Source organism: Coptis chinensis, chromosome 3 (assembly GCF_015680905.1).
Source record: "Coptis chinensis isolate HL-2020 chromosome 3, ASM1568090v1, whole genome shotgun sequence".
Classification (NCBI taxonomy): domain Eukaryota; kingdom Viridiplantae; phylum Streptophyta; class Magnoliopsida; order Ranunculales; family Ranunculaceae; genus Coptis; species Coptis chinensis.
Genome location: NC_141458.1, coordinates 23,611,074 through 23,637,430, shown reverse-complemented (window position 1 = coordinate 23,637,430; position 26,357 = coordinate 23,611,074). Strand labels below are relative to the sequence as shown.

Genomic DNA, 26,357 nt, shown 5'->3' with positions numbered 1-26,357 from the left:
CACAACGCTTAGCTTGAACGCTCTATTATGCTGAATAAATCTAAGAATTTCAAGTCGAACAACATTAAGTTCCTCTTGTGTGTATGTATCTTTGAGGGATAGATTTGTTATCTACACAATCAAAGATCATAGAGTAATATAATAACTAAAAAATGAAGAGTAACACAAAATAGAGAATGCTAGTGTATGACGACTTATACCTTATTTTCAAAAGAATTGAATTATCTAAACAAGCTTCCATTATTTCTCTCATAAACTTTCATTACGTAATACCCACTCTTTACTACCAGGTTGGTACGGGCCCTAAGTAAAAACATGGAAAATATTCATAAGCATATATATATTTTTCCAAACACACAGTATGTATGCATAAGAATTTGTTTATTAATATTACCATAATTCTCTCCCACTTCACTGGACCTTTACTTCCTTTCCCTTCAAGTCTTTCTATTTTCATAACTACACTTCAAAATAAAATCAATGTAAAACCTAATTAGCAAGTAAAAGATAAGCACTTAATGATCTAATTATTTCATATACTTAATGATCTATTTTCATATCGCATCACTATTGTCTTTGACAATAATTTCCACAAAATTAGTGATAATTAACATTTTGCCCTAAATTTCCAAAACAACAGTAATATATATTCAACATTTTGCCCTAAGTTACCAAACAATCAGTAACAACATGAATTCACTAGATGGATTTAGTCATTATTAATTCAAATTGAAACCTAGATTACTTGATGAACTTACAAACAGAGAACTAAATCGAGTCAAACCTGCAAATTGACGAGACATAGAAGCTTGCTTGATAAATAAAGGGGATCTTTAATCTAGAAGAAAAACATAGAAATCGTCATTAGAGCTTGTAAGCTAAATCAAAGCAAAAATAAAAATGAGTAGAGTGAAGTGAGCTGTAACCTATTTTTCATTTCTTATTTATTGAATGAAGAAGAAAAAATGTTGGTTGAACCCCCATTGACATTCTGGGCTAAACTTATCAAAAGAAAAACTCTATGTCAACCCACAACAGAAAAAGACCAAGTGATATAGAAGCATGGTCATCATACCTTGTGCTTCCATGGTCCTTTATAAGTTGGATTAGGTACCTTCGGCGCTTTCCATATACCATCATCTTCTTCATCCCAGCTATCAGGCTGCTCAAAGTCAGACGGTATCCATTGCAAAGTTAGATACATTTTTTTTTTTTTTTTTTGTTGTTGTTGGGGGGAGGGGAGTGCTTCATCCATTAAAAGGAAGTATAGATAAATACACCTAGCAACTACTCTTTTTATTTTATTTTATTTAAAAAAAAAAAAAAAAAAAAAAGGAGAAGGATAATAAAATCTACTCTTTAGAGAAGTTTTTCTCTATTATATTAGGCATATATGAAAGTAGTCTACAGGGGAACGAAAAAAGGCCTGACACAATCTATTAGTATCAAACCCAATAATGTGTGGTATCAACGTTCCATGGCTTATAGAACACAGTAATTAGTTAATTACAATTCATCTAGGTGTTGACCTCTTTAGCTTTTGGATCAGGAATTTCAACTGGGATTGAATCATAACCCTGCAGTTTCAATGAAAAGGTTCTTGTCACCAGCTGATTTTAAATGAGACTTAAAAAATTCTAATAAGGATTAAGAGTTTGTATTTGTTAGATACTTTAACCCTCAATGAAGTACCTGTGGTTTGTTATCATTTGGATCACCGATATACTCCCTATCATCCCAATCTGCCGGCTGTGGACATAACAAGCAAATTCAATAGGATGGAAGATCGAATACTCAAATGCTAAATCTCTATTACTGAAGAGAAGCAAGTCTCTGAAACTAAAGGGAGTAGGATAAAAATGGACAGTGCATTTTGATACAAAAGTCTAAGGCCTTGGAAAAGTACATACCCTCTTTCCATGGACATCTTTAATTTTCCTAGGTGGAAGAATGTCCCAGTCTGTATACATGCTCCTAGATTATCTTTCTCGACCATCAATCCAAATGTTATAACTTGCATCAGGCCTAAGGATGAATGTGTAAAAATGTGTCAATTTATCTGTTTCACACTGCAAGTCCTTCTTGATAGGATAATTCTGCCCCTGATAGGAAACGATGACATGGAGCTTCTTTGTCTGTGAGCCACATAAGTACACAGGACAATTGTAAGTAAGACAGGGGTTATAAAGTTTACCGAAAGCAATTACACTCTTTACACAACTACTTGACTACTCCTCGTTTCCATATTAATGTAATGCAATGAATAATGAAAACAATACCTTTCATAATGTCATATAACCCGACACAAAAATGCGACAATCACGTTCTACACCCGAAGTGAGTGTTTAAAGTTTTTATTTTTGTTTTGGCAAGAATGCAAATTTATTCATAGAGAAGACAATAAAAAATATACTCACGAAAATTTTAACCAACCTCGTAAGGTGTGTCACCACCAAACTTCTTTTGATTAGCATAACCGTAATGAAGCTTGATATAAGCACCACCACATTCAATGTCTTGTTCAAATTTAACAGAGTACTGGAGTACCAAAGTTTTGTCTTTGTTGCTAAACTCAGGTATCTTGGCAGATATGGCAGAATGCTTGGCATCAATGCTTGTCTGAATACCTACAATATTTCCGTCCAAGAAACTATACATAAGTACGCTACTAATGCTTAGATCCGTTAAAGGCGGGCTTCATGGATTACAATACAGAAATCAACTTTGACTGACAACATTCATGATTTAAGCATAACCCATGGGTATCCCATAATAGGTCTTTATCTCAATATTGTCCTTTCATAGGGTTAAATCGTAGAAATAGCACCTAATGTGCAATACACCTATCTTTATTTGTAAGTATTTGTTGTGTATTTGTTCCCCCTCAGCCCAAATCCTTACTTATTATGATCCCCCACCGCACAGGTCTCAGTCAAATTTCTTGGAGGGGGAGGTAGTGTGAATGGAGAACGTACGGTTTTCTTAGATCCTGAATGCAACCGCAGGCCACACATACGATATGTACCTAGACGTCTTGGGCTGATATGCCAAAGGTTTGGTCACATACTCAGTAAACCCCCTACTGAAATAAACTGCTATGATGAAAGGAAATCAAAACAAGGAGTTGATCTAATTGTCTCTTATCTTCACTGATCACCCGGAAGGGTTTTAATGATATCAGAATCACCTGGGTCGATGATACTGAGACAACACACTCGATAGTGTTTCCCGCAGGCAGTTCCGAGATCCACATTGTTTCCACTGAAGTGATGAACCCCAACTTTAGCCAACATTACAAACTCTTCCTCACAGGGAATTATATATCCAATCATAATAAATCAAACACACATCTTATAATAATAATAACAAATTATTCTACAGAAAACAACAAACACACATCTAGCTTTATTCTTCCAAAATTCTAAATATCTAATAGAAGAGAGGATAAAGAAACCACAAACAAACAAACAAGAAACCTGCATAAAGGATGATATAAGAGGATTACCTGGAAGTAGTAGCAACTACCAACAAGTAATCTTTGTGTAGTAGACAAACGGCAAAAGTGGGCTGGTTTAATCCTTCCTTGCAGTAATACTCACTTCGTTCGGGACTAACACAAAACAAGAACCAATTTTTTTTATCAAAATTCTGTGCTTGGAGAAGAAAATCAAACTTTTAGAAAACCTTATTAACATCAAAACTAATTATATTACAGCCGAAATCGGAGAGAGAGAGAGATAGAAAAAAAAAACAAATACCTGATAGTTGAAATTGGGGAGAGATGAACAAAATCACTACTTCAAACCCTTGTACAAATCCCTAGTTTAAAAGAGAAATCGATAGAAGTTGAGACTTGAGAAGAGTTCTGGAAGTTAAAAAGACTATGTTTTAGCGCGAGACAGATTTTCGGGTTTTGCCTGATTGCTTTACCCACGGTAGGTCTATTTTTTCGCAAAGCATTAGCCACCTTTTCTGTAGAAATAGTGGGGTATATTAATGTGAGAAAACAAATTAGGAATTTTGGGTTGTACCGTGGTATATGACATATTATATCCGACAGTTTTACGAGCCTAGTGGTATTTGCTTGTACTAAAATTAGAAAAGCCTTTCTTACCGTGGTTATTGACTATTAGCCACTGTTATTGTGAAAATAGTGGTATATACCATTTGGTCTACTGTGGTTAATGTGCATTTCTGTAGTAGTGATAGGAAAGGTGAATATAGTGTAAAATCAATGTATCATGTTCTTAGTGATCAATCTCCCATGCCTCCAAACAGGACAAATCTTTGTTTATGGCAAAATGATAACCAACCTAGAGCTGCTCTCTTTGCGTGGAAGTGTTATAACAATATGATCCCTATTAGAGACCATCTAGCCCAAATATATCATTTATGTTCCTGATAAAACTTGTCTGTTATGTGGTTTGAATGTTGAAACCATATATCACTTGCTTCTGAGTTATTCATTCACACAGTCTCTATGGTATGCTATTGTTGGAAATGTGAAGGAATTTGTGTCCTCATGGGTTTGAACCCATGACCTTTTGTATCTACTACACTCTAATGTGGGGGGCTTTAGTCCCACATTGGTTACTAAACTTAAGACTCTTAAGTTTATATTGGTTGTGTCCTTATGGAGGAATAGTGTAGAGAGATATAAGGAGGTGCTCGCGCGCACACAAGGCCTCCTTGGTTTGGGGGCTCTCGGGAGGTGGGAGCTCCAGAAAACCTTAGTGCGCATGTGCCCACACACGCCGCCAGGGTGCAAATCCACCCAATGGGGCTCCAGCGTGGGTGCAGTAATTGGGGCTTGTTTTTGCGTTTTTGGTCTTCTTTCCAAAACCGAATAGCTTGTTACAAAATCTTTCCTTGATTCGAGTCAAACCATAAATCAGGCAATGAGGAGTCGTGACTCTAGCCTTGAGTTGCGTTTTTTCATATCTATAAAACTAAGGTCTCTCCTGTTTATCAAAACACGAAAACACAACATTATTTTCCTCTTATTAAAAACTTGTCTGGAGTATGCTGAGAGTTCATGCAGAGCTGGTCATTGGCTGGTGACACGCTCATCATCCATGTTGTATCCGGGAGACGACTTTAAGGTCGGCAAAGAACCATACCGGCGGCGTTTTTCGTCTTAAGGAAATTGTGCCGAGCACAATCCTCAGTGATAAGTTTTACTTGCTTTCTTATTACTGTTTTATGATACTAGTTAATTACAATCTTAAGACGAAAAACTTGTGATTATCTAGTATTGTGCTCGCTTGTTCTTTATACTGCTAAGATGGAGAAACCTAGTGGTAAGTCTGTCAAACCTGAAATTTTTGATGGCAGAAATTTTAAGCGCTGGCAGATGAAAATGCGATTTTATCTGACTACTCTGAAACTGGTTGAATGGATTTCGATTGAGAAACCCATGTACAATGAAAATGAAGATGAACCTGGTCGTTCTGGTGGTGTGGACAGATAGGAAAAGAAAGATTATTTATGTCGAAATTATATACTTGATTGTCTTTCCCTTGATTTGTATGATGTTTATGCTGTGTGTACGACTGCTACAGAATTGTGGAATTTGCTTGATAAGAAGTATGCTACTGAAGATGCAGGTTCTAAGAAGTTTCTTGTAGGAAAGTTTCTGGAATTCAAGATGGAAGATGGGAAATCTGTTGTTTCTCAAGTGGAGGAGCTGCAAATAATCATTCATGAGATTTTGCAGGAAGGTTATAAAATCTACAAAGGTTTCCAGGTTGCTTCCATAATTGAGAAACTCCCTTCCTCATGGAAGGAGTACAAAAACAGTCTCAAACATAAGAAGAAAGAGATGTCCCTAGAAGATCTGATCGTCAACGTTCGAATCGAGGAGGATAACAGAAAGGCTGAAATCAATGTGGAGACTTCAGAAATGAAGGCTAAGGCTAACCTGGTTGAAGGTAACGCTGCTAGTTCTTCTAAGTCTAAATCAACTAAATTCCCCGTCAAAAAGAAACCATATGCGAACAAGAATAAACAGTCCCAACCTCACTTTAAAAAAAAACCTTACAATCCTGAAATTCATTGCTATGTGTGCGGATCTCGAGGTCATATAGCCCCGGACTATAAATTCAAAAAAGGTCCGAATGATGGGAAGAAAGATAAGGCACAAGCAAATGTAGTTCAGGATGGTAACTTTTCTGCTGTGGTTACTGAGGTTAACTTGGTGAGTAACATGACCGATGGGTAGACACCGGGCTACCAAACACATCCGTGGCACTAAAAGTGCATTTGCGTCCTTCACTCCTTTGGGAGAAGGAGAAAGTCTGTTCATGGGTAACTCATCTGCTTCTAGAGTTGAAGGAAAAGGGACTGTTAATTTGAAGTTCACTTCTGGAAATGTTCTTAATTTGAAGGATGTTCTTTATGTTCCTGATATTAGGAAAAATCTGGTTTCTGGTTCCCTTTTAAGTAAGAAGGGGTTCAAACTTGTCTTTGAGTCAGACAAATTTGTTCTGACTAAGGGGGGAACCTTTGTGGGTAAAGGTTATTTAGATGAAGGCTTGTTTAAGCTCAATGTAACAGATTTTGAATTTAATAAAGCATCTACTTCTTCTTATATGGTTGAGTCATTTGATCTGTGGCATAGTAGACTTGGACACGTTAATAATGTTTCAATTAAAAAACTGATGCATCTAGGTAACATATCCAAGAATACTATTTCTGAAAATAAGAGATGTGAAGTATGTGTAGAATCTAAATATGCTAGGAAACCTTTCAAAAAGGTAGAAAGAAACACTGAGTTGTTGGCATTGGTTCACACTGACTTATGTGATCTTAAAGGTTACATGACTAGAGGAGGTAATAAATATTTTGTTACATTCATTGATGATGCTTCACGTTTTGTCATGTTTATCTTCTTAAGAGTAAGGATGATAGCTTAGCTAAATTTATTTCCTTTAAAACTGAAGTTGAGAACCGGTTAGACAAGAAAATAAAAATAGTTAGGTCCGATAGAGGAGGTGAATATTCTGGTCCTTTCAATAAATTTTGTGAAAATAATGGTATTGTACATGAGACCATGCCCTTATGCTCCCCAATCCAATGGGATAGCAGAGAGGAAAAATAGGACTCTCAAAGATATGATCAATTCAATGATCAATAGCTCACGGGGCTTCTATGAACCTATGGGGGAGGCTTTGCTAACGGCCTGTTATATTCTGAATAAGATACCTTTTAAAGACACAGATAAAACTCTATATGAGATGTGGAAAAATAGGACACCGACTTATAGATTCTTTAAAGTGTGGGGGTGTTTGGCTAAGGTATCTATACCAACACCCAAGAGGACTAAACTTGGCCCTAAACCGTAGATTGTGTCTTTATTGGGTATGCAATGCGGAATAGCGATTGCCCTACAGGTTTTTAGTTTTCAAATCTAAAAATAAATTTGTTGATGATAATACCATTATTGAGTCTAGGGATGATGTCTTTTTTGAGGATAAATTCCCATTTATTGAGAGATCAAGAGGGACTCCGAGTTCTTCTACACTTGCTCCTAGAGTTCGAGAAGATTCTTCTGCTGAAGATGAAATTGAACTCAGGAGGAGCAAGAGACCTAGGACTAACACCTCTTTTGGACCTGATTTCCTTACTTTCTTGGTAGAGGATGATCCTCAGACCTATTTAGGGGCAATGTCATCTTCTGATGCCATTTTTTGGAGGGAGGCCATTCTAAGTGAATATGAGTCCATTATAACCAATAACACTTGGGAGCTGGTTGAGTTGCCCCCTGGTTGTAAAACTATTAGGAATAAATGGTTATTTAGAAAGAAACTTAAGGCAGATGGATCCATTGATAAATATAAAGCGAGATTAGTAGCAAAAGGCTATAAACAGAGAGAAGGGTTTGATTTCTTTGATACTTACTCTCCTGTGACAAGGATTACATCTATCAGAATGTTAATAGCCTTTGCTTCTACTCGTAATCTCGTAATTCACCAAATGGACGTTAAAACGGCATTTCTAAATGGGGAATTACAAGAGGAGATATATATGGATCAGCCAGAAGGGTTTGTTTTAGAAGGCCTTGAGAGAAAAGTTTGTAGGCTAAAGAAATCTCTTTACGGTCTCAAACAAGCTCCTAAACAGTGGCATGAGAAATTTGATAGTGTGCTAATCTCTAATGGTTTTAATATTAATGAGGCAGATAAATGCATTTATTGTAAATTTGAGAAACAATCTGGTGTAATTATCTGTTTATATGTGGATGACATGTTGATCATTGGAACCAGTTTAGAGACCGTCAATAAGACTAAATCTTTTTTGAGTAAGCATTTTGACATGAAAGATTTGGGTATCGCTGATGTCATTCTTGGCATTAAGATAGTGTATAATTCTGATGGAATTACTTTGTCTCAATCTCATTATGTAGAGAAAATGCTTAAAAGATTTAATCAATTTGACTGTGTACCTGCCAGAACACCATATGATCCTAGTATACATTTGACAAAAAATACTGGATTAGGTGTATCTCCGTTAGAGTTTTCTAGGGTTATAGGCAGTCTCATGTATCTTATGAACTGCACTAGACCCGACATAGCTTACGCCGTAAGCAAACTTAGTAGATACACCATAAATCCCAGCAATGAGCATTGGGATGCTCTTATCAGGGTATTGAGATATTTGAAATATACTTCAAATTATGGTGTTCATTATGGCAGATATCCAGCTGTGCTTGAGGGGTACAGTGATGCCAATTGGATTGCTGATTCTCAGGAATCTAAATCCACTAGTGGTTATGTGTTCACTATGGCAGGGGGTGCAGTGTCTTGGAAATCATCTAAGCAAACTTGCATTGCCCGTTCCACTATGGAATCTGAGTTTATAGCTTTAGACAAAGCTAGTGAGGAAGCAGAGTGGATCGGGAATTTTTGATGGATATCCCGCTTTGGCCTAAACCTGTTCCACCTGTCTCTATTCACTGTGATAGCCAAGCTGCTATCTTGAGGGCCAAAAATACTTCCTATAATGGGAAATCTCGACATATTCGTCGAAGACATAACACTGTGCGACAGTTGTTAAGAGATGGGATCATAGCTATTGACTTTGTGAGGTCAAAAGAAAATTTAGTCGATCCTTTAACTAAAGGCCCGCTAGCTAGAGCTGGTTTTAGTACATCGAGGGGATGGGGCTAAAGTCTATTAAAGACTAATTGCCTATTTAATTAAATCACCGATAAACCGACACCCAACCTTCGTGGAATGGAGATCGGGATCAAGGTTCAATGGGGAAATAAGTTATCTGCGTGATTTGTGGGGGTACTACACCTAGAGTGAAAACTCGTACCCATCCCTATGATGTAGTAGTACCTTCTGTATCATTTAAAGGATGAGTGAATACTCTTAATGCTTTCTATAGCTGGTTTTCGATTGGGGTGTAAAGATACAAAGTACACTCCTAATAGAGGCACCTATATGAGTGAGGAAGTAAAGCCGCTTCCTATGAGAACATATAGGCTTGTTCTCTAGAGCACTCATGAAACCTGGGAAGCTCATGGCTATACGAGCACAACTGAGGGAACTCTATGATGATTTTTTGAAGTTATGTGTGTTACTGTTGACTTGGCTTACATATATGTTGAACAGTTCAAGACTAAGGTCACCGGGTCAACTAGTAATCCGACAGACAAACACCAAGCGAAGGTTTAAGTCGTGATGACACCTTGACCCATTCATAACTTCTTCATACTCCGGACATTCTTGTTTTTTTTTTTTTCTTTTCTTACGTTTCTTAATAATTCCATTCATGTGGGGGATTGTTGGAAATGTGAAGGAATTTGTGTCCTCATGGGTTTGAACCCATGACCTTTTGTATCTACTACACTCTAATGTGGGGGGGTTTTAGTCCCACATTGGTTACTAAACTTAAGACTCTTAAGTTTATATTGGTTGTGTCCTTATGGAGGGATAGTGTAGAGAGATATAAGGAGGTGCTCGCGCGCACACAAGGCCTCCTTGGTTTGGGGGCTCTCGGGAGGTGGGAGCTCCAGAAAACCTTAATGCGCATGTGCCCACACACGTCGCGCGGGACAAAATCTTTCCTTGATTCGAGTCAAACCATAAATCAGGCAATGAGGAGTCGTGACTCTAGCCTTGAGTTGCGTTTTTTCAGATCTATAAAACTAAGGTCTCTCCTGTTTATCAAAACACGAAAACACAACATTATTTTCCTCTTATTAAAAACTTGTCTGGAGTATGCTGAGAGTTCATGCAGAGCTGGTCATTGGCTGGTGACACGCTCATCCGTTGTATGTATCGGGAGACGACGCTTGAGGTTGGCGTAAAACCATACCGGCGGCGTTTTTCGTCTTAAGGAAATTGTGCCGAGCACAATCCTCAGTGATAAGTTTTACTTGCTTTCTTATTACTGTTTTATGATACTAGTTAATTACAGCTATTTCTTGGCAGTTCAGACTAACTCATTTTGAGCATTTGCAGGTTACTTTATAGATTGATATGTGGTTCAATCCACCAAAACACTGGTCAATAGAAAAAAATATATGGAAGAAATTATGTTTATTTTTTTACTAGGCAATTTGGTTAGAAAGATGTGATGTATATCATAAAAATTGGAAACCTTGTTTCTTTAAACGAAATATTCAGTTAAATAAATTTTTTGAAGGACAAAAAGAAAATACTAACTTGCAGGTTCAACATCAGCAGTAGTCAAGCCATATCAATTAGACACCACCTTACATAAATTGTTTTAAGTTTAATGTGGATGCAAGCTTTACAAAACTTGATTTGACCGCTACTTATGGGTTTGTACTAAAAGATTCAAAGGGATTCTTTATTGATGCAGGAGCATTCAGAGATAGAGCTACCAATTCAGAACAGGCAGAGTGCAAAGGACTACTGAAAGTCTTGGAATGGTGCAAGCAGTTCAACTGTCAGAACTAAATGTGGAGATGGATGCTCAAGCCGCTATTAACTACCTAAAGTGGTTTTATTATAGTCTATCCTGGAACTCTATGTTAATATTAGATGATGCACTAAGTATTATGTCCACTTTTGGGGCTGTTTCATGCTAACACAGATTGTTTTTTTTTGGCATTTTTCTCTCTAACTTTGTGGAATGGTTAGTAACACCTCCGCCGTGGCTTATGGACACTTGAAAAAGGAGAGATCCTATGTAATCTTTTGACATATAAAGATATATATATATATATATATATATATATATGAAAAAAAAAAAAAAAAAAAACATATCCTATCCGTAATAACAAGTCTAGCCCAACAGACCCACTGCAAAATTACGTGGACACTTATCTTAAACAAAACCTTATCCAAAATTACTCAAATGTACATTTATTCTTCTACCCCGAATCCAATTTCTCCAATTTCCTCGAGTTTCTCAACAAACATAGATTTAGATTAAAATCAACGGTTGATAATAATGATAGAGTTTAAAGATACTATTTTTACTTGGATATCATTTTGAATACGTAAACTAAGGAAGTTAATGTGGGATATATTGTTAAGATTTTAGTATTAGTATAAATTAGATTCATCCCCTTTCAGGTTTTAGAAAAACTCATTTTTTTATAGAAAAAAAAAAAAAACAAGGTAATCGTCCTCCATGCGATATGATTATTAGACAAATTTTTTTTATGTTGATGATCACTGTTTTATTAGACCTACGATAGAGATGTAAAAGTTTAAGATGTTTTTTAGTGAACCCACTCACTTTGTTTGATGTGATCGTTTACAAGTTAAAAAAAAAAAAAAACCTTCTTTCTTTTATATCTGCATGCAATACCTTTGTTGATCAACTTATAATAGTCAGTTATGTCTTTGCAGAAGTAATTGGTATGAGGGTGAAAATGGAAGCTAGAAAAGTTATGTTGCTGCTGCTTCTTTGTTCATATTTCCTCCTTGCAGCAGTAAGTCATAAGCAGCTCTTCTTTCCTTTTTATCATGTTTCTACAGTGCTTAACTGCTTTTAATGCTAGATTTCTGCTGCTCCCCAAACTTGTCCTGCTGATGTCAGTAGTGGATGTAGTGATGAAACTTCTGGTGAATGGGAAGGGGAATTTTTCCCTGGCATTTCCAAAATCAAGTACGAGGTAAAAGTCTTTAGATATATTGTGTTCAAAATGAATATAAGAAGGTATGTTGTTTTTGAGGTAACCGAAATTTTAATGCCTTTTATGTGCCAACTTGTGTTTAGGGTCCTTCCAGCAAGAAGATACTTTCATACAAATGGTATAATGCTGAAGAAGAGATTTTAGGGAAGAAGATGAAGGTATATTCAGTATACTCATCTATCTGTAGTCAATGTGTATTGCGTGATTACTGACATTTAATAAATTTCCATAGGATTGGTTTAGATTTAGTGTTGCATTTTGGCACACATTCCGTGGATCTGGAGCAGATCCTTTTGGTTCACAAACAAAGTTCTGGCCATGGGAAGATGGTACCAACTCATTGGCAATGGCCAAAAGAAGAAGTAAGATAAAGTTTGATACCTTTCTACTGTCAATTATAGCTATTTGTTGTACCAACAAAGCCAACGATTTTCCTTTCTTGATTCAGTGAGAGCGAATTTTGAGTTTGTGAAGAAACTTGGTGTTGATTATTGGTGTTTCCATGATAGGGACATTGCTCCTGATGGTAAAACCTTAGAGGTTAGTTAATGTTCTCAGCACTCTGCCTCTTTTGTGGTGTTGATCAGCTTTTACTACAAATTTTCTGAATGTGGTGAAAACTCTGCAATTTTGTATGATAAGAAAACCAGCTCTACAAAAGGATTGCAATACTGACTTTAAGCTTCTTTTTCTTCACAGCATTTCTCAATAGCTTTTCTGCAAACATATTACTGCTAGTTTTCTGTATGTTTATATACCAAAAAATAGTGTATTTGAAGATTCAAACTGGTATGGTAATTTGCGTTTTTTGCAGGAATCTAATGCAAATTTGGATGAAGTTGTGGCCCTCGCAAAAGAGCTTCAGGTATCCTGATGAACTGTCATGTATCATTCTCCTAGTGCTAGCGTGTGATTTCCTTTACATAATTCAAACAATATATATACATCTTGTGGTTGATCAATAATTGCTAATGTATCAAATTTTTTTTCATGGTTATATAGGGCAAGAAAATCCGTCCACTGTGGGGTACAGCTCAGTTGTTCTTGCATCCCCGCTACATGCATGGAGCTGCTACTAGGTAACAGAATTTCAAATATACATTGTGTGTAAATATATAACCATGGCACACCTTGATCTTGAACTTTATTTTCCGGCATCTTTTTTTCAGCTCTGAATTAGCTGTATATGCATATGCTGCAGCTCAAGTCAAGAAAGCCATTGAGGTAGTTATATATGTTTATTCAGCCTACACGCTTCCAAGTTCAGAATATGCATTTAGCCTAATCTGACTCTCTCCAATATTTACAGGTGACACATTACCTAGGAGGAGAAAATTACGTCTTTTGGGGTGGCAGGGAGGGTTATCAGTCCCTCTTGAACACAGATATGAAAAGAGAGCTTGATCACTTGGTAGGGCCTGATCACATGTTCATTTTCTTTAGAAATTTAAACACTTAGTAATTACAGTTTTTCTTGTCCTACTTCCGTCAGAAGTTATTGACTTCTGCTTTCCTGTGACGTATATGCTATTTTACATGCTTATGCTTGCCTTCTATTTAATTTTTTAGTGCTTATTAAGTGAGAAAATCAGACACTATGCCTTGCAATTTTTGATAGAATTGATTTCCTTTGACAGGGAAGATTCTTTCAAGGAGCCGTTGCATACAAGAAAAAGATTGGTTTCAATGGTAATTCCTTGAATAGTTGTATTCTTCCACACCATATTCCGTATTTAGTGTTTAAAGTGTCAGAATGACCATTCCCAGTTTAGTGATCACTGGTTGTAATAATAGTTGAATTGCAAGACTAAATTCTCAATGGAACCCACACCCACCCCCCCTCACACACACACTCTCTTCCTGTTTTCATTCCTTTCCTAGTTCAGTTTCTCTTCTTCTTTTGTATTTTCTGTTAATCGATTTAATGTACTGATGATAAAAAAATTACATTTCAGGAACTTTTCTGATTGAGCCAAAGCCTCAAGAACCTACAAAGCACCAGTATGGTTATGCATAGCTTTATTCAATTGCTACAACTGTTTGATATGCTTTCTTTTCTAATCAGAATGTTCTCAACATTTCTTTTTTTCCAGATATGATTGGGATGCTGCAACAAGTATTGCTTTTCTACAGAAATACGGTCTTCTGGGTAATGCCATTTCCTATAGACCCTTTTGGTTGTATATTATATGTTTTATACTGCAATATTTGTAGTTTTGTATCTTGTATCTGACTGCACATGACATGAGAATTTTAATGGCATGCTTCTCTCGTCCTCCCATGCATCCTATTTATTATATCAATAATGATATAGAAACTATTAAATGCCAGCAAGAGAGCGAACTTATTTTATTCCCTGATAGGCTGATATGTGATATGGCATTGATCTGCTTTTCTACTAAGGTTTCATAAATGAGCTGACTACTGAAACATCTTTTCGTATTTGATTCAGCATGTCCGACCGTTGCAATCAAACTAAATTCTTTTTATATATTTATCAATCAACATAGGAGTCTGAAGGATGCCCTTGTACTCTTACGGTTGTTCTGAAGTATTCCCTATGTGGATTAGCGAAAAATAAAAAGTACTCTCTTTGTGATATCAATCCTACGCCGAAGTTTGAACAAACATTTTACCAGAAGTGGCTTTCAATTTTTATTTTTTTGTTTATCAAATTATAGTTGTTTGCTCTTTTTCTAAGTTATTATCTGTGAGTCTTAAGGATACTCTTCCAATTGTAATATTGTGATGTTTTTAACCACCTTTTGTTCTATGTCAATTCTACATTGAAGTTTGAACACATGTTAACACAAGTGACTTCACTTTTTAACACTGTTCTAAAAATCGGTCTAGGCGGTGCCCAACCGACTTGCCTAGGCCCAAGTTGTTTAAAAAATCGGTGGACCGACTAGGCGGGCAAGGCGGCCTCTTGGCGGTCTTGTCATTTTTATTTTTTTTTGAATGATTAAATGTTGAAAATTAAAGGCCCGTGTAGGCTTAAGATTTGAATGAGTTTAAAAGACTAAAGTCTAATGTAAATTATATGTCACTATAACAAAGAGTATGTTTTTATATGAAGTCGATATTCTTCAACTATTATGCATTTTTGTAATAAGTATTTTTGTTTGTGTTTATTTTTTGAATTATGGTAAATGATTTTCTTCATTTCTTATAGTATAGGTGTGTATTACTATATATATTAGGAAAAAAAAACCGCCTAGCGCCTAACCTGTCTAGAAGGCCTAGGCGCTAGGCGCTCTCCCACCGCCCGACTACCGCCTAGCGTTTTTTAGAACACTGCTTTTTAATGACTTTGTGGGGAACTGAAGTGCCTCCTTTTGAAAGACACTCTGTTTGCTTGTTCCTTCATGCCAATTTAAACTATCTTAGAGGTTTTCTTGTGTGGTTTTTTAAACTTATAAAGACTTGATGCCAACCGGTTGACTAAAGAGATATTTTCATCTTCTACTAACCATGTCCGAACTTTTCAATCAAATTTATGCTTTTTGTTTTTTCCTCGATATACCACAATAGTGTTCTTTAGTATTCAGTATGTTTAGTTGCATTATCATGTCTATTATGGGCACACTTCTTTCACCACAACCACAAAATTCCAACCAATACGTAATTTGACATTAGTTGCATTATCGATTTAATCAAATTTAGTCTAATTGTTTGTTGAAGAACTGAGATTTACGATCAGATGCTTGATTATTTTCTTTAGTAAGCAAACATATATAATTATATTCCTTCTTCTTGCAGAAGAGTTCAAGCTCAACATTGAGTGCAACCATGCCACTCTTTCAGGTCACAGGTAAAATCTTATATGCTGTCTTCAAGCAATCTCTTCATTACTTTTAGTGTAAAAATTAACGGGATCTTGTTTGAGAACCTGAAATATCCTGTGCACTTGGCAGCTGCCACCATGAACTTGAGACTGCAAGAATCAATGGTGTACTGGGAAATGTTGATGCAAACACTGGAGATCCTCAAATTGGTATGACTTGGCATGGCTGTCAAATTGAGGAGATTAAAAATATCCACGTTTCTGTTGTCGTAGCTAATATTGGAAAAAGGGTTATCATGGAGAGTTAACTGTTGCCATTTCTGCAGGTTGGGATACAGATCAGTTCCTTACTGATATAGGAGAAGCAACAATGGTGATGCTCAGTGTTGTCAGGAATGTAAGTAAATGAAGGAGCCAAATGTCTAACTTACGTTTATCATGAAGAATGTTCTGCTAGTCTACAGTTCACTAACTCACACATCAGTAACAACATTTGTTTTCCTCATATGCAGGGTGGAATTGCACCTGGAGGGTTCAACTTTGATGCAAAATTGTTAGTATTTTTTTTTCTTACTCAGTATAATTTCTTCGTAATTATATGAAATTGGAGCTTACACGATTTTTGTGGTATTTGTTGATTTGGATTGTAGACGAAGAGAGAGTACAGATGTTGAGGACTTGTTTATTGCCCACATTTCTGGAATGGATACAATGGCTCGTGGGCTTCGCAATGTTGCTAAGTTGATTGAGGTGAGTTATCTTTCCAGTACAGTTTTATATAGCCATTGTTCGAGTAAATCTTACTAACGACAACCCAATTCGATTTCTTCCTGAATATAGGATGGTTCTCTGGGTGAGCTTGTCCGCAAGCGTTATCAGAGCTTTGACACGGAAATTGGAGCAGAGATTGAGGTTAGTGTTTTGTCAACTCTGCTTGGGAAAAAGTTGCAATTCAGGTCTTGTTGCAGTAACTTCCAATAATTGTGAGGGTGTCTGTTTATACTTTATAATAAGTCAGGAATCCTTTTCTTATTATTTGTAATAATCTCTCATCTATCTGCTAATATTTTGCTAGGCTGGTAAAGTTGATTTTGAAACACTCGAGAAGAAGGTCCTTGAATGGGGAGAACCAAAGGTTCCCTCTGCGAAACAGGTGTGTTGAATGATATAAACAAAAATCTGAACTGGTACCAGGGTAACTCCATTTTTGAGTGGTTTATGGATTTTAGGTATCTGATTAAAATTGGTTGCTATGTTGCAGGAACTCGCTGAGATGATTTTCCAATCTGCGCTGTAGAAAAAGATAAATGAGAGAAGTTCGGCTATACATACTACTGCTGTGGATAGATCATTTAGTTTAACATTTCAGGCAATAATTCTAGGTTTACCATAAGATAGTAGTAGAAGAGAAATAGATGGGAATTGTCCAGAATTTCACAATAATATTATGTGGACAAATACAGTTCAAGTAATACAAAGCTGGCAGTGGTTGTCCTTGATGCATGCTTTTCTTTAATTACCGTGATATGATTTCTCGGTTCAAGTTGAGTTAAAACAAGTAAGACCAGAGTTGAAAATGCATCTTCAGAACAGGGTTAATGCATTTTTTTATTTGTTTTTATGCGTGGGTAGTAATTGTAAGTTTGTAACTGTGGAACATCGCAATAGCCTAAAACTTGGCGATTCTTGGACTGTAATGCAAAAGCCAAATGATGGCAGTGTTGTTAAAACTCTTCAAAGCTTGTGTCCACGCCTTCATTGTTAACTTTGTAGAAGTTTTCATACCTATGTACCACCTTCTTTCTAACAAATTCTACATTATTCTCCTGTAGACTGCGAAGTGATGTATTGGCAAGTCTCCTCCTTTTTAGAGATTGATTAAATGATTCTGAAATATGAAATCGTTTGACTTAGCAGTTGTTCTGAGATGATTTTAAAGCTGCAGCAGCAGTACTATAAAAAATAGAGCCGTTAACAATAGTTAGAGCATCTCCAATGGGGGTGTAAACCGTATAGAGTGGAAAGTTTATACCCCAAAGTATTAAAAAACTCTATCCAATGGGGTGCTAAACCCCTGGGTGATATTTCGAATGCACGTCTGAACAAAATAAATCGCTTGGAGTGATGTCCCTATCTATTTCTAAAGTCACAATTTGAAAATTTTAAACTCTAAACTCGGATGACACTTGAAGTGACGTCTCTAGATCACTTCAAGTGTCATTCGAGTTTAAAATCAAATTTTTTTACACTTCTCTGTTAGGAACAATAGAGAGTGGATATTTATGGGTTATACAATAATTTGCAATTGGAGTTGTAAAATCCTAATAGCACCTAGGTGGAGCCTATGTGGAGGTGTAATTTTATACCCCCCATTGGAAATGTCCTTAGAGACTTAGAGCTTCAGCAGTAAAAATAAGTACCCATATCACTAAGAGCATCATCAACGCATTTCTATTTTTTGTTGTGACACGTCAGCGTTTTTCAGCTAATAAAATTACCAAATCAAAATTAAGTACCAGCGAGAAAAATCTGAAAATTTGGTTAACGGCACAACTTATCCTGTGCGAAACTTTTTTTATTTGGCATGGGTCGTCCCGTTCCAGTGGAATCCAATTCGTTCTCCACTTCGAGACTTCCAGTACTTATTCCATTCCATTTCAAGTTTTCATCATCCCATTTCAAGTTCTCAACTCCCTTCAATCACCAAATAAATATTCGTTTTTCAACCAAATTTGTTTCTGTTTTTTGCAATGGATTAATTTCATCGAGCTGGACGTAAGAAGAGCATTCTGCGTGGGTCGGGGAGTTCAAATCCTCGGGAAAATAAGGGTGAACTCGTACTGGAAAATGATTTCAATTTTCCACGGAGATTGAGTATTGTTGATCATCCGACGTTGGCTCCTGATCCAAACTAACATGTTTCGTGTTTATATAACACTGATGGAGTAAGTATGAGTTTATGAACGTTGTTCAATTGATTTTGATTTAAAATTGTGTTTAGAATTTATCGTATATTAATTGTTTGATTAAATGCCTCAACGTGTAGAAAATGAGTTCGACGAAATGGAGATGTGCAATGCCGAACATTAAAGATTTCTGGAGTCACCTAGTGGAAAGAGGGAACGAAATGGAGCACGTAAGAGCTCGAATTTTGGGAACACCTTTTGGTCCACTGATATCGTGTACGAGCATTCGGACTGATCGTCCACTGATATTTGTATTGGCGGAATGATAGTGGCACACCACACACACTTTTCACCTTCCATGTGGTGAGGTGCCGACTAGCAAAGTCGGTAAAACCTTTGGGTGATGATACCAAAGGTCTGGGGCTCGAACCCCGCCAGCATCAAAGAGTTACCGATCTCATTTAAAAAACAGGCTTACCAATCAAAAAAAAAAAAAAGATTGGTATCATACCATTTGACTTTACAATGCTAACGGGTTTAAGTGTGGGCGAGAAGAAACCAGTTTTGTTTGATTCAAGTATCGAAGATGATTTTGAAAGATTGAAGACTCTATTGCCTTCGTTGTTTGATTTTGAAGGTAGACTTGTTCTAGGGAATATGGATGGCAGATACATTTTGAACCTACCTATCAGAGAAATATTCATGCACCGATTAGATTATGAATATTGTTTAGAATACGAAGTTGATGCTTTATATTTGGACCCAAACTCTGCAGAGGAAGTTGAGTTTATCAGGATTTTTTTGTTATATTTTTTGGGCCAAGTGGGTTTTACAACAGGAAAATCTGGGATTCGTGCTGGTTGGTTAGCGTCTTTGGTAGACCTTGATAACTTGGAAGATTTTGACTGGGGAGATGCTTTCATGGCACATCTATATACAGGGCTTGATTTATTTGTACAAACAAATGAAATGGGGAAGCAATGCAACGGAATTACTTAGATACTACAGGTAATTCAATAGGATTTAACTTTTAAGATATAAGTGTTTATTTTGTTAGTTAAATATTATATAATTTAAATTAGATACACTTTCATTTGATTATTTCAGTACTGGTGGTGTGAGTATTTGGCTTGCTTAAACCCTATACTGAAAAAGGTATTTGGCTTGCTTAAACCATATACTGAAAGAGGATTGGGATAAGGACTTATGGCCTCGCCCACAGGAATGGGTTGCAGACGATCATGCTAGATTAAGGGATGAGGTCCATAATGATCTTCAAGATGCTAGGATCCAAATAAAGATGAAAAGTGTGAGATCTATTGTTTGGAGTCCGTGGCAAGGTTCTCAATTTGAGAATATGCATATCTATCATCATAGTACTCTAATGTCGTTAAAAAGATTCATATTGCAAGCCCCTGATATACGTGCTTGGTTCCTTAGAGATAGGGTGACTATGTAGACCATTGGATATAGATATATTCCTGCTTCCCCACCCACAGATATGCGTGTTATGGATGTATCAGAGAATTTGATTGAACGGTATCGTGTTGAGAGTGCGTGGCCGTGTTTTATTGATTATGTTGATGTGAATTCCAGTCTTGATTATGACACTTATTAGCGGAAAGTTTCTAAGGGAAGCCTACTGCGGGTCCACTTTATAGAGGTGCAAACATGGATATCGCAACTAGTCAGAGTTTTAGACGAGACATCGAATTCCCAGAACCTGCAAGTTCCACAAGAACATCTGGAGTCTATCATGGTTATACACCCCCACCTAGTGATCCATACGACCCATGGTCATACCGCGTTGTTAGTTCTCAGGGAATGGAGAGCACATTTCACTTGGAGCGTTCGGTGCTTGTACCTGACTTACAACAGTTTAATGAGGTATATTTATATTTCATTATGTTAATTTAAACACACTATGTATATTTTACTTAGATACAATATTGACACAATGTAGAAAACAGTGCGTGCTCGATTATCAGATGAAATGCAAATCAATCAGGGGCTTCGAGCTAGTTTAATTGAGTACACTCAATAGTATTATGACTATTTAGACGAAGAACGAACGCAAAGAGCAAACGCTGAGCATAGGATGGTTGAGATGACAAATGAATTGGCAGCCTTGGTAATTTTATTATATGTTTTACATTTTCAACTTTTTTTTTTTATATATCCAATTTTAGATTTTAATTGCATTGTGTTGATGTTTCAGAGATTAGCTACCGATATCATGCAGTAAAACAGTGCTCCTAATAAGAGAGGGCGAAAACGGAGAGAGAGTGGCTAGAGCAGTCAGGGCAGTGCTCCATAGTGCTATATTGTACTATTTTGTAATAATTTAGTGATGTCATTGTTGTTGTTGTTGGTTGTTGCTGTTTTTTAGGGTTTGAACAGGTTTTTGAGAATCTTAATAGGTTTAGGTATATGAATTATGTTGATTAAACAAAGGAGGCTATGTCCAAATTTTTTTATGCATTAAATTAATTATTACATTGCATTAATTTAAATTCAAGATATTTGGGGCCTAGTGAATCTATTCATTGTATTAATTATTACATTGTTTTAATTATTATAGAAAGTTTAGAATCTATACATGCTTTTTGTTATGTAGACAAAGAAATTCTCATGTGAACAATCAAGCCTATGTGAACGTGACTAATAAGCTCATGGGTCTGCAAGCCAAATCTGTATTGCATAATAAAGGAAAAATATACTAAAACAAAGGGATCAATTTATATCCGTTAGCATTATTTCCAAGGAGGGATCAATTTATATCCGTTAAAATAGATTACAACATAAAACTTAAATAAATTAGTACGCTAAAACATAATCTAATACTACTTAAGTACATGTTCAAGAATATCTAAACAACGTTCATGAACAAATTCAACTCCTTTAATTTTTAGAAACATACGTTTCGCCGCAGTTTTTCGCTCTTCATCGCTATTGAAAGCACCAACAATCTTAAGTTGTAAGATATTGAAAGCACCAACAATCATCGCTATTGAAAGCACCAACAATCTTAAGTTTTTCGCAAGGTAAGATATTTCTTACATTTTTTGCAAATCCTCTCAAATTGTTCTAATAAGACTTTATTGGTTCTACCTCCACAATTATCGTTCTGTCTGAATATTTCACAAGTTGTATCCTAAATAACTCACCTAGGTCCATAATTTGACAACGCAATATTACGCTACATTCCTTCAAGTGCAACTATATGTGCTTGACACAATAATTCATCTTCAGCAGGGATGAATTTCAAATTACGTCTTGGACGAGGATGACGCTCTATATTTTGTAAATTGGTGAGAGAAAGATTAGTGAATTGGTGATCCATTTAATGAAGGTTTAAATACAGCTATATGCAACGTACTTAGGTCCTATTAACACTTGTATCAACATAGAATTTTTTTTCACAAACGATACAATGTACTATGCCCGATTTCACAAAAATAGCAATCTGTTAGGTTCCGTCAGTTAAGTGATGATGTGTCATTGTTTTTTCATTTTCGTTTTATTTGTATTTTCCACTAGGCATACCACCTCAGCATTTCCACCTCAGCATTTTTGACCAACTCGGAATTTTTAACCACCTCAGCTTCGCACCCTCTAAAACACGTGACCTCTAAAACACAAAACCTTCTCCAATTCGAAACAATTTAATCCCCTCAATGTCTATCTGATGAAGAAAACCCTAAATTGAAATTTTGCCCTAAAAAACGTGATATTCGTTAGAATTGGTAAAATTGATTAATAACCAAACGAAATTGAAGACTCGGGTGAAGAAGTAACACATTTTCCTTGACCAAGTAAGTTGATTTAACTGATTGTCTGTTTAAAATTAGTTCTTCATTCATTTTATTAACTCAATGCATTCATTTTACTGTGCAGTGATTAATTATGTGTTAGAACTACACCATGGGGGGGAGTTCTGTAATACCCCCATTATGCATTATAAAAATGGAAAAATGGAGTATTGTTATGATTTGAAATTGGAATTGTACACATTTTTTGGGCTTTGTAATGTGGTCAATAGTTTGGGGTACATAAATTATTTTAAAATGTATTATTGCATGCCATGGAAGACTTTAGAGTTGGGACTTAGGTTGATTGAGTCTGACAATGATACCAATGCTATGCTTCAGGAGGGAAAGACACATGGTGTCATACAGCTGTATGTTGTGGGTGGAAATTATGTGTTAGATGCTATTGATGAGGATTCTGAAGAAAATGCTGTTGATGAGGATTCTGAGGAAGATGCTATTGATGAGGATTCTCAGGAAGATAAATTAAAGGAGGGGATTCATAAGGAGAGTGATAGTGAAGACTCTGATATTGCTTGCTTGGATCATATTAGTGATGATGATGTTGATGTGGAACTGATAGAGGTTAGGAAAAAGAGAATTGAATTTAGGAAAAAGAGAATTCAGTTAAGACAACAGAAGAAGAAGGAGAAAGGTTCAACTGGGGGTGATATAGAAGTTGAAGTTGAGGCTAATGCAGAAACTGATGGGAACCAACCAACTGAGCATGATCATATAGAAGCAGATAATGTTGAGGCTAATGCAGAAACTAATGGGAACCAACCAACTGAGCTTGGTGTTACTACTGGTTTTATAGAAAATGATAGTGATTATGCTAGTGAATCAGATTATGACAGCCCTATAACTAATGATGAAGAAGGTGGGATTAAAAGTGTTAATTATAGGTTTCCTAGCTTGCCTCTTGGTTGTGATTTGTTTCAGGTTGAACCTGTTATTGGGATGAAGTTTGGGTCTAAAGAAGAGCTTAAGGAATTGTTGAAAGCTTATGTTGTGACTCATGGGCATGACATAAGGTTCCCTAGGAGTGGTACTAAGTTATTGGAAGTTGTGTGTAAGGGTTGTGATTGGAGATTGTGGGCTACTTGGATGCAGTGTGAAAAAAGTTTTCAAATTAAGAGTTTGAAATCTAAGCATGAATGTTCAAGGTCTGTGAAAATTACAGCTATAAATGCTGTATGGTTAGCTAAGCATTACTTTGACAGGATCACTACAAATCCCAAATGGACACTTAGAGAGTTCCAAGAGCAAGTGATGCACAAGTTTGGTATTGAAGTCACAAAAATGCAGTGCTTAAGGGCAAAGAGAAAAGCAATGGGGGAAGTTGAAGCATCTTTAAAAACCCTTTATGGTAAACTCTGGGACTATGGAGCTGAAGTGTACAAGTCCAACCCAGGAACTACTTGCAAGATAGCTGTGGATGAAGGTAGGTTTAAAGGGTTTTATGTTTGTTTTGCTGCACTTAAAAGAGGGTGGAAGGCAGGATGCAGGCATGTAATAGGACTTGATGGAGCTTTTTTGAAAAGCTTTTGTAAAGGGGAGCTTCTTACAGCTGTTGGGAGAGATGAGAACAATCAAATGTTCCCAATAGCTTGGGCTGTTGTTAGTGTGGAAAACAAGAAAAATTGGATTTGGTTTTTACAACTGCTGATAGAAGATCTTAGAATTGGTGATGGGACTGGGTTGACATTGATCACTGATCAACAGAAGGGACTCATACAAGCAATTGAATTGTTGTTACCATTGGTTGAGCACAGATGTTGTGCCAGACTTTAGAAAGCTTCATAGTGGAACTCAGTTGAAGAATTTGTTTTGGAGAATGGCCAAGAGTAGGAATCTACAAGAATGGGATATTGTCACTGATGAGTTGAAGAAAGCCTCACCACCTGCATATGATACACTCATGAAGCAAGACCCACAGTATTGGTGTAGGGCCTTTTTTGATTTTAGATCTTCAAGTGATTCAGTGGAAAATAATATGTGTGAAACTTTTAATGGTGTCATACTTGTTGCAAGAAGAAAGTCCATCATTGATATGCTAGAAGACATAAGAATCAATCAAGCACTAAGGTGTCAGAAGAAGAGGGAATTAATGGAGAAGTGGAGTGATGATCTTTGTCCCAAAGCTAGAGAGAAACTAGAGAAGAGCAAAGTACATTCAAGGTTTTGGATAGCACATTATATTGGTGACTCCAAGTATGAGGTGAAGAGTAGTAACACTAGTGCAGTACCTGATTCATGTAAAGGGTTTGTAGTAAATGTGAAGGAGAAGTCATGCTCATGTAGGGGGTGGAACTTGTCAGGAATACCTTGCTCTCATGCAGTTTCAGCCATATATCACCTTCATGAAAACCCTGATAAGTATGTTGCTCATTGGTTCAAGAAAGAAACAAACTTGAAAATATATGACTTCTACTTGCAGCCATTGAATGGGGAAATGTTATGGCCTAAAACAAATTGTTAGAAGTTCTTACCTCCAGCACTAAGAAGAATGCCTGGAAGGTCCAAGAAAGCAAGAAGGAAAGAGGTACATGAAGTAGAAGGAGTTGGCTCACAAGTAAGCAGAAAGGGAAGAATCATGTATTGTACACTATGCAAGAAAGCTGGGCATAACAAGAGGACATGTCCAGAGAAGGTAAACCGTTGTTTCGCATGAATTATTATAAACCGTTGTTATTTTGTTAATGCATCATTGTTTTCGCATGAAGGTAAATTGTTATTTTGTTTCGCATCATTGTTTTGGTAGACATTGTTCTTTGAGGATGGAAATGGAGTTGAGAATGCTGGTGAGGATGTTGCTGCCAATGCTGGTGAGGGTGTTGCTGTCAATGCCCATGCTTCAGAGGGTGCCAATTCCAATATTGCTGCTAATGCTACTAGCAATTCCAATGCCAATGCAAGAGGGAGGACTAATAGGAAATCAAAAGGAAAAGAAAAAATAACCAATCAAACAACACCCATCGTAAGTAATTTTTGTGTATGATTGTATAAATTCATTTTTGTGTATGTTGTGTTTGATTCATTTTTGTGTATGATTGTATAAATATTTCTTAGGCTCAGAGAGCCCCAATTGATGAAACACACCAAAAAGACAAAATACCACAAGGTTTTGGTGTATTTGTATCCCCTACCAGTGGAGAATCTTATGTCATGGTTAGTTAGTTATTTTGCTAACTTTCAATTGAATTGGTTACCATTTAAGTTTATTTTTAAATTGAATTGGTTATATTCAAACAGGTACAGAGAGGTGAACCTATTAGTTTGAATGATTATGGTGTACCACCAAAGAAGGATGGATCTGTAGAAACTTCAAAGAAAGTGGGAAGCCCAACAAGAACTAAAGCTACAACAAAGAATTTGGGAGTTGCTACTAGGTCACTGAAAGTGGGAAGGCAAACAAGAACTGAAGCTATAACAAGAAGAGTTGCTACTAGGTCACAGAAAGTGGGAAGCCCAACAAAAACTGAAGCTGCAACAAGAACTGAAGCTGCTGCAACAAAGGATTTGGGAGTTAGACCACCAGTGGCAGCAGGAAGAGTTGCTACTAGGCCATAGAAAGTTTCAAGCCCAACAAAACTAAAGCCGCCGCGCAACAAGAATGAAGCTTCGCGAACAAAGAACCGCTTTGCAACAAGAACTGCCATCTTGAACAAAAACTAAAAGCCGCCGCAACAAGAACAAGCTTCGCGAACAAGAACTGCTGCTGCAACAAGAACTGC

General features: G+C 36.6%; 4 protein-coding genes and 1 pseudogene across 5 annotated transcripts; 3 read left to right on the top strand and 2 right to left on the bottom strand.

Annotated features, from left to right (window-relative positions):
• Positions 1 to 1,034: 1,034 nt before the first annotated feature.
• On the bottom strand, positions 1,035 to 2,108 carry LOC147508713 (calreticulin-3-like). The gene is made up of 4 exons (XM_086601094.1): positions 1,911 to 2,108; positions 1,693 to 1,749; positions 1,530 to 1,577; positions 1,035 to 1,162 (listed from the first exon to the last, which is right to left on the bottom strand). Exons 1-4 carry the CDS (start codon positions 1,968 to 1,970, stop codon positions 1,070 to 1,072), a joined length of 258 nt encoding a protein of 85 aa, XP_086457220.1. The 5' UTR covers positions 1,971 to 2,108; the 3' UTR covers positions 1,035 to 1,069.
• On the bottom strand, positions 1,980 to 2,658 carry LOC147508712 (calreticulin-3 pseudogene; annotated as a pseudogene).
• Positions 2,659 to 5,284: 2,626 nt separating this feature from the next.
• On the top strand, positions 5,285 to 6,220 carry LOC147508711 (uncharacterized). Its single transcript, XM_086597558.1, has 2 exons — positions 5,285 to 5,456; positions 5,562 to 6,220. The coding sequence occupies exons 1-2, from the start codon at positions 5,285 to 5,287 to the stop codon at positions 6,218 to 6,220; spliced, it is 831 nt and encodes a 276-aa protein (XP_086453684.1).
• Positions 6,221 to 11,351: 5,131 nt separating this feature from the next.
• LOC147508710 (xylose isomerase family protein) lies at positions 11,352 to 17,404 on the top strand. 2 transcript variants are annotated; one of them, XM_086601092.1, is made up of 21 exons: positions 11,352 to 11,597; positions 11,832 to 11,914; positions 11,984 to 12,097; positions 12,202 to 12,276; positions 12,351 to 12,480; positions 12,567 to 12,658; positions 12,933 to 12,983; positions 13,121 to 13,197; positions 13,288 to 13,342; positions 13,428 to 13,529; positions 13,756 to 13,807; positions 14,074 to 14,119; positions 14,212 to 14,267; positions 15,881 to 15,932; positions 16,036 to 16,115; positions 16,232 to 16,302; positions 16,418 to 16,458; positions 16,556 to 16,655; positions 16,746 to 16,817; positions 16,981 to 17,058; positions 17,167 to 17,404. In XM_086601092.1, exons 2-21 carry the CDS (start codon positions 11,843 to 11,845, stop codon positions 17,200 to 17,202), a joined length of 1,452 nt encoding a protein of 483 aa, XP_086457218.1. In that variant the 5' UTR covers positions 11,352 to 11,597; positions 11,832 to 11,842; the 3' UTR covers positions 17,203 to 17,404. The 2 variants fall into 2 exon arrangements, with proteins under 2 accessions (XP_086457218.1, XP_086457219.1); XM_086601093.1 differs by lacking the exon at positions 11,352 to 11,597 and adding an exon at positions 11,713 to 11,742.
• A 7,053-nt stretch (positions 17,405 to 24,457) lies between these two features.
• Positions 24,458 to 25,102, top strand: LOC147508709 (uncharacterized). Its single transcript, XM_086597557.1, has one exon. It carries the CDS (start codon positions 24,458 to 24,460, stop codon positions 25,100 to 25,102), a length of 645 nt encoding a protein of 214 aa, XP_086453683.1.
• The last annotated feature ends 1,255 nt before the right edge of the window (positions 25,103 to 26,357 follow it).